The sequence below is a fragment of the Onychostruthus taczanowskii genome, unplaced genomic scaffold, assembly GCF_017590055.1.
Source record: "Onychostruthus taczanowskii isolate IOZ18803 unplaced genomic scaffold, ASM1759005v1 scaffold3, whole genome shotgun sequence".
Taxonomy (NCBI): Eukaryota; Metazoa; Chordata; class Aves; order Passeriformes; family Passeridae; genus Onychostruthus; species Onychostruthus taczanowskii.
In genome coordinates, this window is record NW_024500349.1 from 16,865,794 (window position 1) to 16,878,186 (window position 12,393).

General features: G+C 35.4%; 1 protein-coding gene across 1 annotated transcript in view; it reads left to right on the top strand.

Annotated features, from left to right (window-relative positions):
• PTPRN2 (protein tyrosine phosphatase receptor type N2) overlaps positions 1 to 12,393 on the top strand; it is a 631,017-nt gene that overhangs the window by 282,008 nt on the left and 336,616 nt on the right. The window contains exon 11 of the mRNA XM_041408324.1: positions 3,252 to 3,331. Within this exon, the coding sequence (XP_041264258.1) occupies positions 3,252 to 3,331 (80 nt within the window). The remainder of the gene's footprint in view (positions 1 to 3,251; positions 3,332 to 12,393) is intronic.

Consider the following 12,393-nt stretch of genomic DNA (forward strand, 5'->3'; position numbering starts at 1 on the left):
CTGGCTGGGGTAAGGTACCAGCAGGAGAGATGCCTCTGCTCCCCCAGCATCTCCCACATCTGTGGGAATGGTTTGCTTCCAATTCATCAGCTTATAAACAAGTGTGAGCACCTCAGTGAGCTCCTGTATTTAGGACATTTGGAAGACAATTGCCATTAATGTTAGCCAGGTTTCAGAGGGTCTGACACAGGAAAGCAGTCTCATTCACCCAACTCAAATATTCTATCAGAGTTGTATTTTATACATCTTGAAACCTTTTTTCAGGCTGGTTGACCTCTTGTTAAAAAGTATTTTAAAAATAATTTGCACTCAAATAATTACTGGTTTTGTTTAAATGTTCTCATCCAACACATAATGAACAGTGAGGAATTCCCTAAAGGGCATCTTTTGTTATTGAAATGTTTATTTATTGAGTGCTTTTGCCAGAAGCCCCCATGAGAAAAATCTCATTTTATGAGCTCCTGAAGCAGTCAGTTCCCAAAACATCAAGCAGAAATGCAATTTTGACCAAGTAATCTCAAGGTCTTTTGTTTGCTTTTAAATAAACAGAATGCCAATGTGCAAAAAATTGTGACAAAAGCAGCTTTGTTTTCTGTATTTTGCAAATATTCCTAGTGAAGCCATGCTGATGTGGTGCTCAGGTGATTTCTAACATAGAATAATTCAATTGCTACAGTAGAGGAAAACAGTGTCCCACAGAGCAACATATGAGTGGGTGTTTTAAATTATTCTGAGATATATTCTTTCTTGCAAAAGGATGGTCTTAACACAGTATCATCCCACTTGCATAAGGAATTCTTTTTTCCTTGCCCTGTTTTTTGTTCTTGTTTTCCCTGAGCAGTGAGGAGGAATGACAGTACTTGTGGCAACATTGATGTGGGTATGACTCTGATCTTCCCGTGTTCCTGGATTATCCAGGTGGAGTCAGTAGAGAATGGTGGGATGGTTGATGACAGGCTTCATTCCTTGGAAATCCCTGTCTCTCACTGCCTGGGCTGGGTCACTGAAATGATCCAGTTTTAATCTATGATTTTACTGATGCCAGGATGTGCAAGGCTGCTGGGAATGGGGCAGGACAAGTGGGAGGAAGTGGGGAGTGGCTGAGAGGTAAAAATAAAACTTCAGGTAAGGGAAGCAGGGCAGGAAACTTTTTGTCTTTCCTGATAGAGCCAAAGTATAACTATATTGTGGTTGAAATTTTGTGTTTGTTCTAGGTTCTTAGCTATAATGGACTATTCAGTGAAGATTTGGGGGGAATATCTGAAATTGGTTTTTCTTTCCCTCCTATCTTGGTGATGCAAGAGCTGCATAGTGGGGTGATGCTGCTTTTATTTAAAGCAGACTGCTAATTGCACTGTAGATATCTGAGCACCTGAGAGGAATCGCTTAGGTTGGCTGCAAAGAAAGAAGGACAGTGCAAGATTAGTTAGAGTCAGTGTTTGATAACCTAAAACAGGTGCATTTTATGGTTTATTATCTCAGGGTTAGTGAGAGAACAGTCTGGATTTTTGTAAAGCAGTTATCTCAAAAAAAAAGTACTTTGCAATCGTTGAGCGTTTTAATCTATAATATTAATATGATGTTGACAAATGTTTTATACTTGCCTGGCATAGTTAAAAGTGTTTCTTAACCATTACTGACCAGACTTTTGGAGTCCTTTAACAATAAAATCTGTTTTCTCTTTCTCCTTTCCCCCCAAGAGTACTTCAAGAAAAACGATTGATTAATGGCAGTCCCTGTTAACTCCAGAATAAAATGTGTGCAGTGCATGCTCTGCTAGTAAAAGATGAAAGGATATTTCTTATTCTTACTCCGATTCCCTTTGTAACCTCAAAGCAAAGTCTAATAGTTAAGGAAAGATTTTTTTCTGTGTGAAATAGAAAAAGTTTAAAGGTATTTCTGTCTAAGATATATGTGATGCAATTAGCACACTTCATTAAGTGCTCTCCATTCTATGATTTTAAGAGATGAACATGTTACTAAAAGAATAACTTAATACTTCATTTCAAGCCCTGCAACAAAATATCTTTCAAGTTATTTCTTTTATGTGGCAATCTTTCAGATTTCAGTCTCTGCTTAGCCATGGCCATAGGAAATCAAAAGCTGTTACATGTACAGTTCCAGCCCATGCACTTCACCTTTTAAGCAGGGTTGCTCTTCATAGAATAAATATAATTCTTTTCACTGATAATATGAGTGTAAAAAACCTTGGGAATTTGCATAATATGTATTATGTAAGTAAACTTCTATAAAACAGTGCCAATTTTTCTTTTTCTTCAGATCTTATGCTCTTCTCCTCCCTTATAATTGGTATAGTCTCTTGTTCCCCAGAAATTTTTCTTCAATAATACATTCACTATATTTTTATGTGTATTATTCTTATGTGTTTTGTAGATAAGTATTTAAGTATAGTTTTAAGGACATCACACTTGAAATGTCTTCTTTCCTTTCATCAGATGTACCTGTAGGATGTTTATTGGGATGGATGGAGAATGAATGCAACATTACTAATACAGATTTATTTTTCCTTGCACAATGATATTTTTTGGTGAAACCCGGAGTACATTGCCATTCTACATCTGGCTAATCAGTACCTTCTTCTGTAAATATCTTATAGATTTCAGTGCCATAAATGAACACCAGGCTACATGCAGAAAGGTCTTCACAGAGTCAAATAATTTCCTCTCAAAAATTGTTATCCCCTCTGTTGTTAAGTGATAAATATTCTGTGGTATTTTTCTGGTCAAAACCAGCTATTAGATCAGATATGCCCAGAATCTCTTCACACATATTCTTACAGCATATTATAAAGATAAATATTCTGAGTTTTCATATTGTCCCTCTGACTTGCAGGTGTGACAACAGCAACTGAGGTTGTGTTGATACTAGAAATATAAAATGTGAAAATACATGTAATCTTCTTTGGATGCTGAATTCTAGTGATGATCTATGCTGTACTTCACTGAATAGCAATTTCTGTGCCTCCATTTTGCCATCTTCATAATAAGAATAGTATTTACAGAAGTGTTCTGAAGTTTAGTTAATGTCATTGAAATTCTTTCAGACGGGCACAAAATACACACAGGAAACCACAAGAGGTATAAAAATGTATGCAAATGTAGCTAATGAAGCAAAAGGAAGAGGGCTAAATGGTGTCTTAATAGGTTCTCTTTAAAAACCTATTTTGATAAGGGATATTATGGCATGTCTCTTGATTATGAATCTTACATTTTTTTAATAATCTCTTTCAGTGTCCTGGGACCAGCTGTGACCTTCCGAGTGCACTCAAACCTCCAAAATATTTCAACTGCAGATGTTGCCAAAGAAGCAGGTAAGTCCTTGTCCTCCTTTCTCAAACTGTGACCACCCACATGCTTGTCTAGCAGTCACTACCACTGCAAACAGCATAGACACATCTTGTTCTCCCAGAAAGCTGACATTTAAAGGGGGAGAGAGTTGAGAGGTGAGTGGCACATGAGAAATTGAAGTTTAACATCTTTAAGTCCATTAAAACTGTTTGAGACTTCCTTGGTTGTCAAGAAAATTAAATAGAGGCTTGTTGTCAAATTCCAGTGTGGTGAAAAACTCTTCAGTGTTGTCAAAAGCTCATAAAAACACATTAGTCATTTGTAAAAGATGATCACTTTACTGATACTTTTTTTTCAGGGAACAAAAATGTTATGACACCTTAGCCTTATTTTCTGGAAGAAAAAATGGTAGAAATATGCCTTTTTTGTTGTGCTGTTTCAACTGTTTCAATGACAAGTTAATCTTGGAAGTAAAGGTTGCATTTCTAGAATTAAGCTGCTTCTGAGTAAGTGCCACTGTTCTAAGGACTCCTATTGGTTCCTTTTCTGCTTGGCTATTAACTGTATTATGGAGTTGTTGACTTCAAAAAACAGTTTTTGCAAGGTATCTGAATTGATGACTGGTTTGTTTCCAAATTACTCAATTGATAGGCTTTAAAAATCAGAAGTAAACGAGTTGCAATATTGCTTGAAAACAGAAACAAGAAAAGTTCATGTGATTAAGCACTGGGAGCTCCAATCTGTTCATTAACTTCTACTTTTGCTTCACCATGGATGAATTTAGTTAAAGAAATAACTGAATTTAGTTACAGAAATAATTCCTAGGCTAGAATTTTCCTTTGCAGAACCCTTTGCATTTGAGAAGGATCTTGTTAACTGTTGATTAAAGAGTAGCAAGGGTCAAAAAATCCTAGATGTGTACTGTCAGAACTCCAAATTTACAATAAACGCTAAATTATGTGACTCATGAATGGGTATGATACTTTTCCTGGGAAAAATGGTTTTTTTATAACAATGATCTTCCCTGTCTTATAAACTTGTTGAATCTCTCTGAAAGGATCAACTAATATGATGCTGTTGGTAGAGCCTGCATGGATTGCCAGAGGTTTTTGACAAGGTCTTCCCAGAAGTTTCTAAGGAATCTAATTGTTTCTTAGAATGTGGAATATGGAACAGAAAAATGGTGAACCACTAATTGGTTAGGAGGCAAGAAACAGAGATTAGGACAAAAGTTTTGGTTTTCTAAAAGGCTAAGATAGTGAAAAAAAAGGCGGAAAGATCTCTGCTCGGAGTGTAACATTCAACATAGTTGTAAGTGAATTAGAAAAAAGAGTGAGCAGGATGGTGAGAAATCCTGCTAATGCTGAATTATTCACAGAATGAAAGGTGAAAGTTGATCTTAGAAATGTATAATAAAGCTGAGTGAATGGACTCAAAATGGCAGATGAATTTCATTGTAAATTACTGTAAAAATTTCATATGGAAAAAAATAGCTTTGCATACAAGGTCTACATAGTAATGTAGTTAGTGTGGTCATAGGTAATTTGATAAAAATGACAGTTCAGTCTCCATTATCAGTTGAACAAGGAAAAGTGTTTTTAAGAATTATTTGGAATGGAATAGAAAACAGAATATCATATGTTCTTTCATAAATACGTCCTTTGCCTCTGTTTAATACCACAAATTTAGTTTAATACCACAAATAGTACTGCTTCTCATACCTCAAAGAAATTTGAAATTCTGGTTGAAATGGAAAGATTCAGGGAAAGGCAGAAGGCATGATTGTAAGTATGGAATATCTTCCATATAACCAGTGGTGCAATAAGAAAGGAGACTTTATTTTGGGAAAAAAAAAAAAAGAGTATGGTATGAGGAAGGTCTGTCAGCTCTAGAGTTGGAGTAAGAAAGGAGACTTTATTTTGGAAAAAAAAAAAAAAAAAGAGTATGGTATGAGGAAGGTCTGTCAGCTCTAGAGTTGCACAGTGAATATGGACAGGATGCTTTTGCAGTGCAAGAACAGATGAAACTGGCAGAAGGCAGGTCTAAAAGAAATCAGAATGCAGTTTATAGTTTTTCCAGTTGTGAATAATGAGGCTTACATGTTTTCAAACATTTACATGTAAGGAAATTAATGGAATTGACATCCACTGAAATTTAGCAAGGCTGTGGAAATGTTGTCAAGGCCACGAGGTTCCTGATATGCCTTGGCCTGATTTCTAACAAGCTGCTCTGAAACGTAAAAATGCTGTGACTCATTTATTTCAGCAAAAATCGAGATAAAACATTCTGGTTTTTCTTACCTCTGGAATCAAAGTAGCTGTTTTCAGCTTCCTTAACTGAAATGCTGATGAAGAAGTGGGGAGGTTCTGGGGACAAAATAATGCCACCCCAGAGAAAGGGCAACAAAGTGGTGAAGGATCTGGAACATAAACCCTGTGAAGAGTGGCTGAGGGAGCTGGAGGTATTTAACCTGGAGAAAAGGAGGCTCGGGGGAGACCTCATCACTCCCTACAACTGCCTGAAAGGAGGATGTAGCCAGGTGGGAGTCAGTCTCTTCTCCCAGACAACCAGCAACAGGACAAGGGGAAATGGCCTCAAGCTGTCCCAAAGGAGGTTCAGGTTGGATATTAGGAACGATGTCACTGACAGGGTGGTTAAGCACTGGAACAGGCTGTCCAGGGAAGAGATGGAGTCACCATCCCTGGAAGTGTTCAAAACCAGACGTGTCTCTTTGGGCCCTCAGTGGGTGGTTAAGGTTGGACTTGATGGTCTTGGAGGTCTTCTCCAAGCATAATGTTCTATGATTCTAAGAATTTCTGCAGTTCACCAATTTAAACTCATAGTTTATACAGTAATTTTACCTGCTCTTTATTACATTAATATCCCAAGCATTTTTTGACTTCCTTTTGCTTAGTGAATTAAAACCTTCAAGTTTTGATGGCTACAGAAAGAGGTTTATAGGAGTTTTACGTAAGCTTCTCTTGGTATTTCAGTGTAGCCACAGGATTGTCATAACTAAACCCTGTGTTTGCCCTTCACATAAAAAAAAAAAAAAGAAAAAAAAGAGCTCACAATTCTATCCATCCCTCAAATATATTAAATTTATTAAATTTAAAAAGTATCTTATTTTTCCTTTCTAACTCATGCAGTTGCAGTGCTTGTCAATGTGCTCACTAATCAGTTCATTTATTTTAAGCAAATGTCTTACTTCCAGATCTCTAAGCCAAAAAAAAATTATCTTAAAAAATCAACGGTGATATATACTTACATAAGAAGTTTTTTCAGGCTCTAGTTGTAATTATAAATTTTTTAAGTCAACAGTGTCTTGAAGAAAAGCATTCCAAGTATTTAATTTACCAAGAGAAGCCAAAGGAGAATAAATCAATGCATACTTCCAAGGTAGGCACAGGTAAATGCATAATTCCATGCTGTACTGCTATTAGGGAACTTGACATCCCTCCAGGAGCTGGGAAAGCAGATCTTGTTTACAGAAAATGAATAGACCAAATGGACAGAAGAATTTCACAGTCTGTCACATCCTTTGAAATGAAAACAATTTGGAAATTGAGGTGATCTGATGTCATAATAAATATAGGAATGTAAATTATTCAGACTTGCAAAAAGGAATCTATTTGTGCAGGTGTTATGTACATGCAAGTGCCACTGATAGCCGCAAGAACAGTTTCTGTGCTGCAGTTTGGTCTTATTATTCATGTAGCATATATTCTTGTAACCAAAATGGATACACTTCATATTTTCCTTGCACTGTTTAAGTCTTAAATATAGGGAACTATATTTAAAGTTTTCCTTCCTCCTCTGTGGAGTTTGAAAAATGTGCAGGTTAGAGAAGATATGGGACTATATAGCAACTATGTAGGGAGGTGAAGGATTTAAAATATCCACTAAAAGCTAGAGGTGTGGAAGTGTGATAATAAAAATGGTTGCCTCTCTTGTCTCGGAGTTTGAGATTTATTCTTGGTGCACAAATGACCTGTCTTGAAGTAAAATAAACTCTCTAAAATCCTTTAGAGACATTGTTGCTGATAAAACCTTTTTTTCTCAATAATTTACAGTTCCAATTCTGTGTAAATGTTTTGATTACTTTTGGTTGGTTGTTTTTGTTTTTTCAGTTTCTAGGGCTATATAATTATATGGGGAAGCTGACAACAGAATAATTTAAAATTGTGAATAGTTTGCTTTCTCACATTAACAATACCTTTATTTGTTCTAGAGTAGGACACCCAACATTTTGCCAGCTTCACACTCTTTGACATTCAAATGATAGAATATGTCTTTCATTAAGTAGCTGTCCTCTGGCCTATTTCTGTTTAATAAGTCAGATTCAGTGATGCAATGCAATTTAATCTCAATGTTTTGAAGAAATAAACTTTCTCAACACATAAGTTACCTGCTCTAGGAGTAATTACAGTTGGCACAACATCATTTAGACAAACAAATGTATATTTCTTTTCTCTTCAGTTTAAAGGTCAGGAGAAACCTAGCAGAGAACAATTATCAGTAAGATAACTGTACATAAAATTGTAATATATTTCATATAGAAGTGAGGAATGAAATTACTTTATGTGTAGTCCAGAATCCTACCATTTAGGCAAGGACAGTGATAATTAGAAAAGTGGAAACTTCCACTTTTCCAAGTTTCCAAGCAAAGAATTTTTGCATCAGGTGCCTGTAATGGTCATATATATTCTGAACACGGGAAAAAGAGATGTAGTAGAGACATTTTGGGCACAGATGCTCAGCACTGCTGAAATGCCTTTTAGTGTTCGAGTCATGCTTACATTTGTTTTGCATTGTATTGAAGTGCAACATTTTAGGTGTTCAGGTGAAGACTGAAAAGCAAAGGGCTGTGGGCACAGTGCAGGCATGGTAGTGACAGGGACAGACAGCACCATGTAAGGCTGTGCATAACCATATATTAGGGAATTAACAGGTCTTGTGTGCAGGTTCTTTGCCTAAGATACCTTGTGATACACACCAGTAAGGAAAGTCAGAAATTTCAATTAATTTAATGTATATATAGAAACAGAAAAGTTTTCAAATTTTTAAAAATTTCCATAACTTTTAAGTAAACCATTGGTTTGGATGGTTTTGTGGTTAGTTTTTTGGTGTTTTTTTTTTTTTTTTTTTTTTTTTTTTTTTTTTTTTTTTTTTTCTTGTTGGTTGGGGCCTTTTGTACTTTTCTGTTGCCCTGTTGTTGAAATTCATATTTTCACACTGTGCATAGTCTGAAGGGGACCTGAGTTAGAGAGTAGGTTGTTGAATCATATTAACTTCTTGTCTAAAAATAATTTCTCTGTGAGTGATTTAATTCTGAAAATAAAACAATAAAACAAAATTAATTCTGCTGAAACACAAAAATGCAAAACATAATGTATTGTTATTCAAATATTACTGTATTATGCAATACAGCAAGCTGATTTGAATAAAAACACGGCCTCAAAGTTATTGGAATGTATTAAAAACATATAGAATTTCTCAGCAGTTTTAAGTGACTGCATATGATTAAATCTGTGATCTTACAGATTTTGAGATTTAACATCTAAAAATTTTGGTCATGTCCCAGCTGAGCTGAAATATCCATGACAAAAAATACGCAATAAAACTTTTTGACATTGAATGTGAATATTTTTGTTGAGGTTGGCAGCTATAAACAGACAAAACACCATCCTTAGCTTTTAGCATTCAAGAGTCTTTTTGAGTTAAATGAATACTTCAAACCCCTTAGAGTTAACTTACCCTGTGTATTGTTTTCAGCTGCTGGTGTCTGATTGGTTTGGAGTGGTCCAAGGTGTCATAGTTCTGCTCTTAGTTAGGATGACTAAATGGCCGAGCTCTTTGTGAGCCTGCATCCAGTTGGTGAAGAAAGTATTTATGCCTTATTCTGCCTCCAATGTACTGCTTCTCTTGCTGACATCATGAAATTTGACAGTATTTTTCTGTGCTGGTTTCCTAATAACATTGTTTTTCATGGTGACTGTCAGTGCAGGAGATATGAATTCTGTGTCATCAAAAGGAGGAAACTTCAATTTCAAAAAGCAAGGTCATTATAGCCAGCCTTGGTTTTCTTGTTGACTCTTGCTGTAAGCTTTACACATCTTGTGAGAATTCTCAGTAAGATGAGCTCTTGCTTCAGGCACCAACATGTCCATGCTAGCATAGTGTCTTTGTTCCTCTTTCTATCCCACAACTGTAAGCAATGATGGTTGTTTTGAAAGTATTCATTGGTCAGTCACTGTCATAATTCAGCGTCATGTAGTAAAAAGAACAAGTTTGAAGTCTTCAGGTGAATTCCTTCCCTCTATCTAGATTTTTGTAGACTGTGCAATAAGATATCGTACTCTCTGAGATGGTAACAAAGAATATGTCTGTGAATAATTTGAAGTTCATCTTTGAAGAGAATTGACAGCTTCTGTGTCAGAAACTTTGAACAATGTAGCCAGGAGGCGGTGAGGTTCATCTGATTTCACTTGCCATGTCCCTGGTTTGAGTAGGATTACAATTCTTTGGTCTATAATGTGAAACATAAAGATTTGACAGGTCTTTTTCTGTTCCTACCTCTCTTAAGTCTTTTGGTGTAAATCCTTATTTCTTCTGCTCAAGCCTCCTTAGTTCACATTGTCCTTTTTCACCTTCTGAGCCCTCTGTAGTGGATTGATTTCCTTTCACCTACTGTATCATCAAATCTATTTGAATTATTTCCCTCAAATTCGTCCATTGCTGAACAAAGGATGTCATTATGGTTTTGAAGATTATTCAGAAACTGTACTGTCTCCTGCAGTACGAAATGTCTGATACAATGATTAATGAGTTTTCAAGATGGCATTTCTTTCCCACCATGTTCTTCTGTTGAAAAATGAAACAAGTGAGAAGTGCTACTGTTCAGAAAATGTGTCTCAATCCTGAAGAATAAGAAGAACCTCCAGTTACGACTCTTCTCCATGGACTTCCTTCTAATTATGGTATTCATTGCTGTGATTAGTAGGGGTAGAATTCATTTGAACACACACCCCTCTCCTCTAAGAATAACTGTGAGGTATCTAATTTTAGAATATTTCTTGTCTTTAAAACCACTTTCTGTTTTAATAGAAAATTGCAGAACTTCCTTCTGTTCAACTTATAAAGTCATGTCATATATTCCAGCATAAACCCTTAAATCCAGCTGCTTATTGGGAATTGTAAAGCTTCCTAATAATTTTGTAGAACTGGGGAGGAAAACAGAAAGAGCTAATTAGCATTATGTAGTTAATAGTCTTTAATTTAAAGCAATGATAGTTTATGCTGTTGCATTCTCATGCCTCTTATTTACACCCATTAATAGAAAACTGTCAATTAAACTAAAATAAGGAGAAACACACTATTGGTGTAGAGTAGATATTAGAATATTGTGGAATACAATAATTATTAGCTGAACAACAGTTTGCCAAAGGTTCAGTGGAAATATAAGAATGGAAGCCTACAATGAAACCCATGTATTTCTGTTAGGTGTTTTTTTTCTGAAATCTAAAAGCAGGCCTGTGAAGACTGGTAAAAAATAAGTCTTCTATTTAGTAATTTATGTCGTGGTTTAGAGGTTAATAGAGATTTTTAAGCTGAATTTTTTAATGAGCCCTCTGGTAATATATCTAAATGCATTTTAATAGTGAGAGTAGAATTCATCTAAATCTGTTGCAGCTGTCTAAATGTTATGCATTTATTAAAAAATAGTTGCCTAGATTGCCTCTACATTCAAAGAGAAATGATAGATAATATGAAGTGATATTTATCATAGGTGGGTATAAGTTTGAGAGAGAAATCATCACTAATGTCCACAGAGTCACTGGGACATTGTTGATGATAGAGCTGCCATACACAGATCCTGCATGTAAATCTGGAGAGATTGGTGGAAGTCAGGATGGTACACTGGAAAGTGAATTTAGTACACTGGAAAGCTTCTTCCTGTACTCGCTGCTTGGTAACATATTCAAAAATATATTTTTTTCTATTGATAGATGTCTTAAAGTCTTCTGGTGCAAATCCTGATTTCTTCTACATAAGTCTCCTTTATTCATATTGTCCTTTGCTAACATATTTAAAGCTCTTTAAGAATTCAAAATTAATTTAAGAGCAAGTAAAAATGCAAACATTTAAATTTTGATAAATATTAACACATGTCATACTACTAAATAACCAAATTCCTGCAGCTGGCTTCTTCACACCTACAGAGCTGATAATCCTGGGAGAAAATGCTCTATGGTTGGAGTGCAAAGTGATATTTTTCAAGTCAAAGAAATCTCCCAATACGTTTTTGACTATTGTAGTGGAAGGTCTTTTTCCATTTAAACTTGCTACAGATTTCCATGCACAGATGTTTGAAACTGACCCGTACATTTTATGTGTAGGACAGTTTTCAGTTGGTGCAAATGAACAAATAGCTGCTCTAAAATCCGTGGAGCGGTGAATGTGTGAATGAAACAAAACACTTTTATTTTTGCATAGCAGCACTACTGGGGATCCCACTGTGGACACAGTATCAAAAAGTCCCCACACTAAAATATTTGAGATCTAATTTTATTTCTGACTTAAAGCAAGCAGAAATCCCCAACCCCAAGACAATTGCCTAATATTGTATTTCACCATATTATTTAGCCAAATTGCTTCTATTTCACATTTTTATGAGAAGCAGCATATTTTCCAGGAAAATTGAAATATATGTATGCAATATGACATATACAGCAATAATAAATACCGTTCCAGACATCTCTGAATGTTACAGTCCTTTAATAAAGTTTTATGCATTTTTGTGCAGTACACTTAAGATGCTGTCTCTGTTACAGCAGATACCAAGCATATTAAAACAAATTATTTAGGAATGCAGCAGTTAGAAGAAATCTGGTAGTGCAAATATATACTGGGCAGCTTTTATATAGTTTGGCTATTTTTTTATGAAAATTTGAATATTTTTTGATTATTATGTAACTTTCTAGGTAAGCTTAAAGAAGTGAATTGAAGAAACTCTGATTTAGGTCAGATAGCATTGTAACCTCATCTTTACCTTGAAAAGATCAGTCAGTACCTTTTCCCCCCC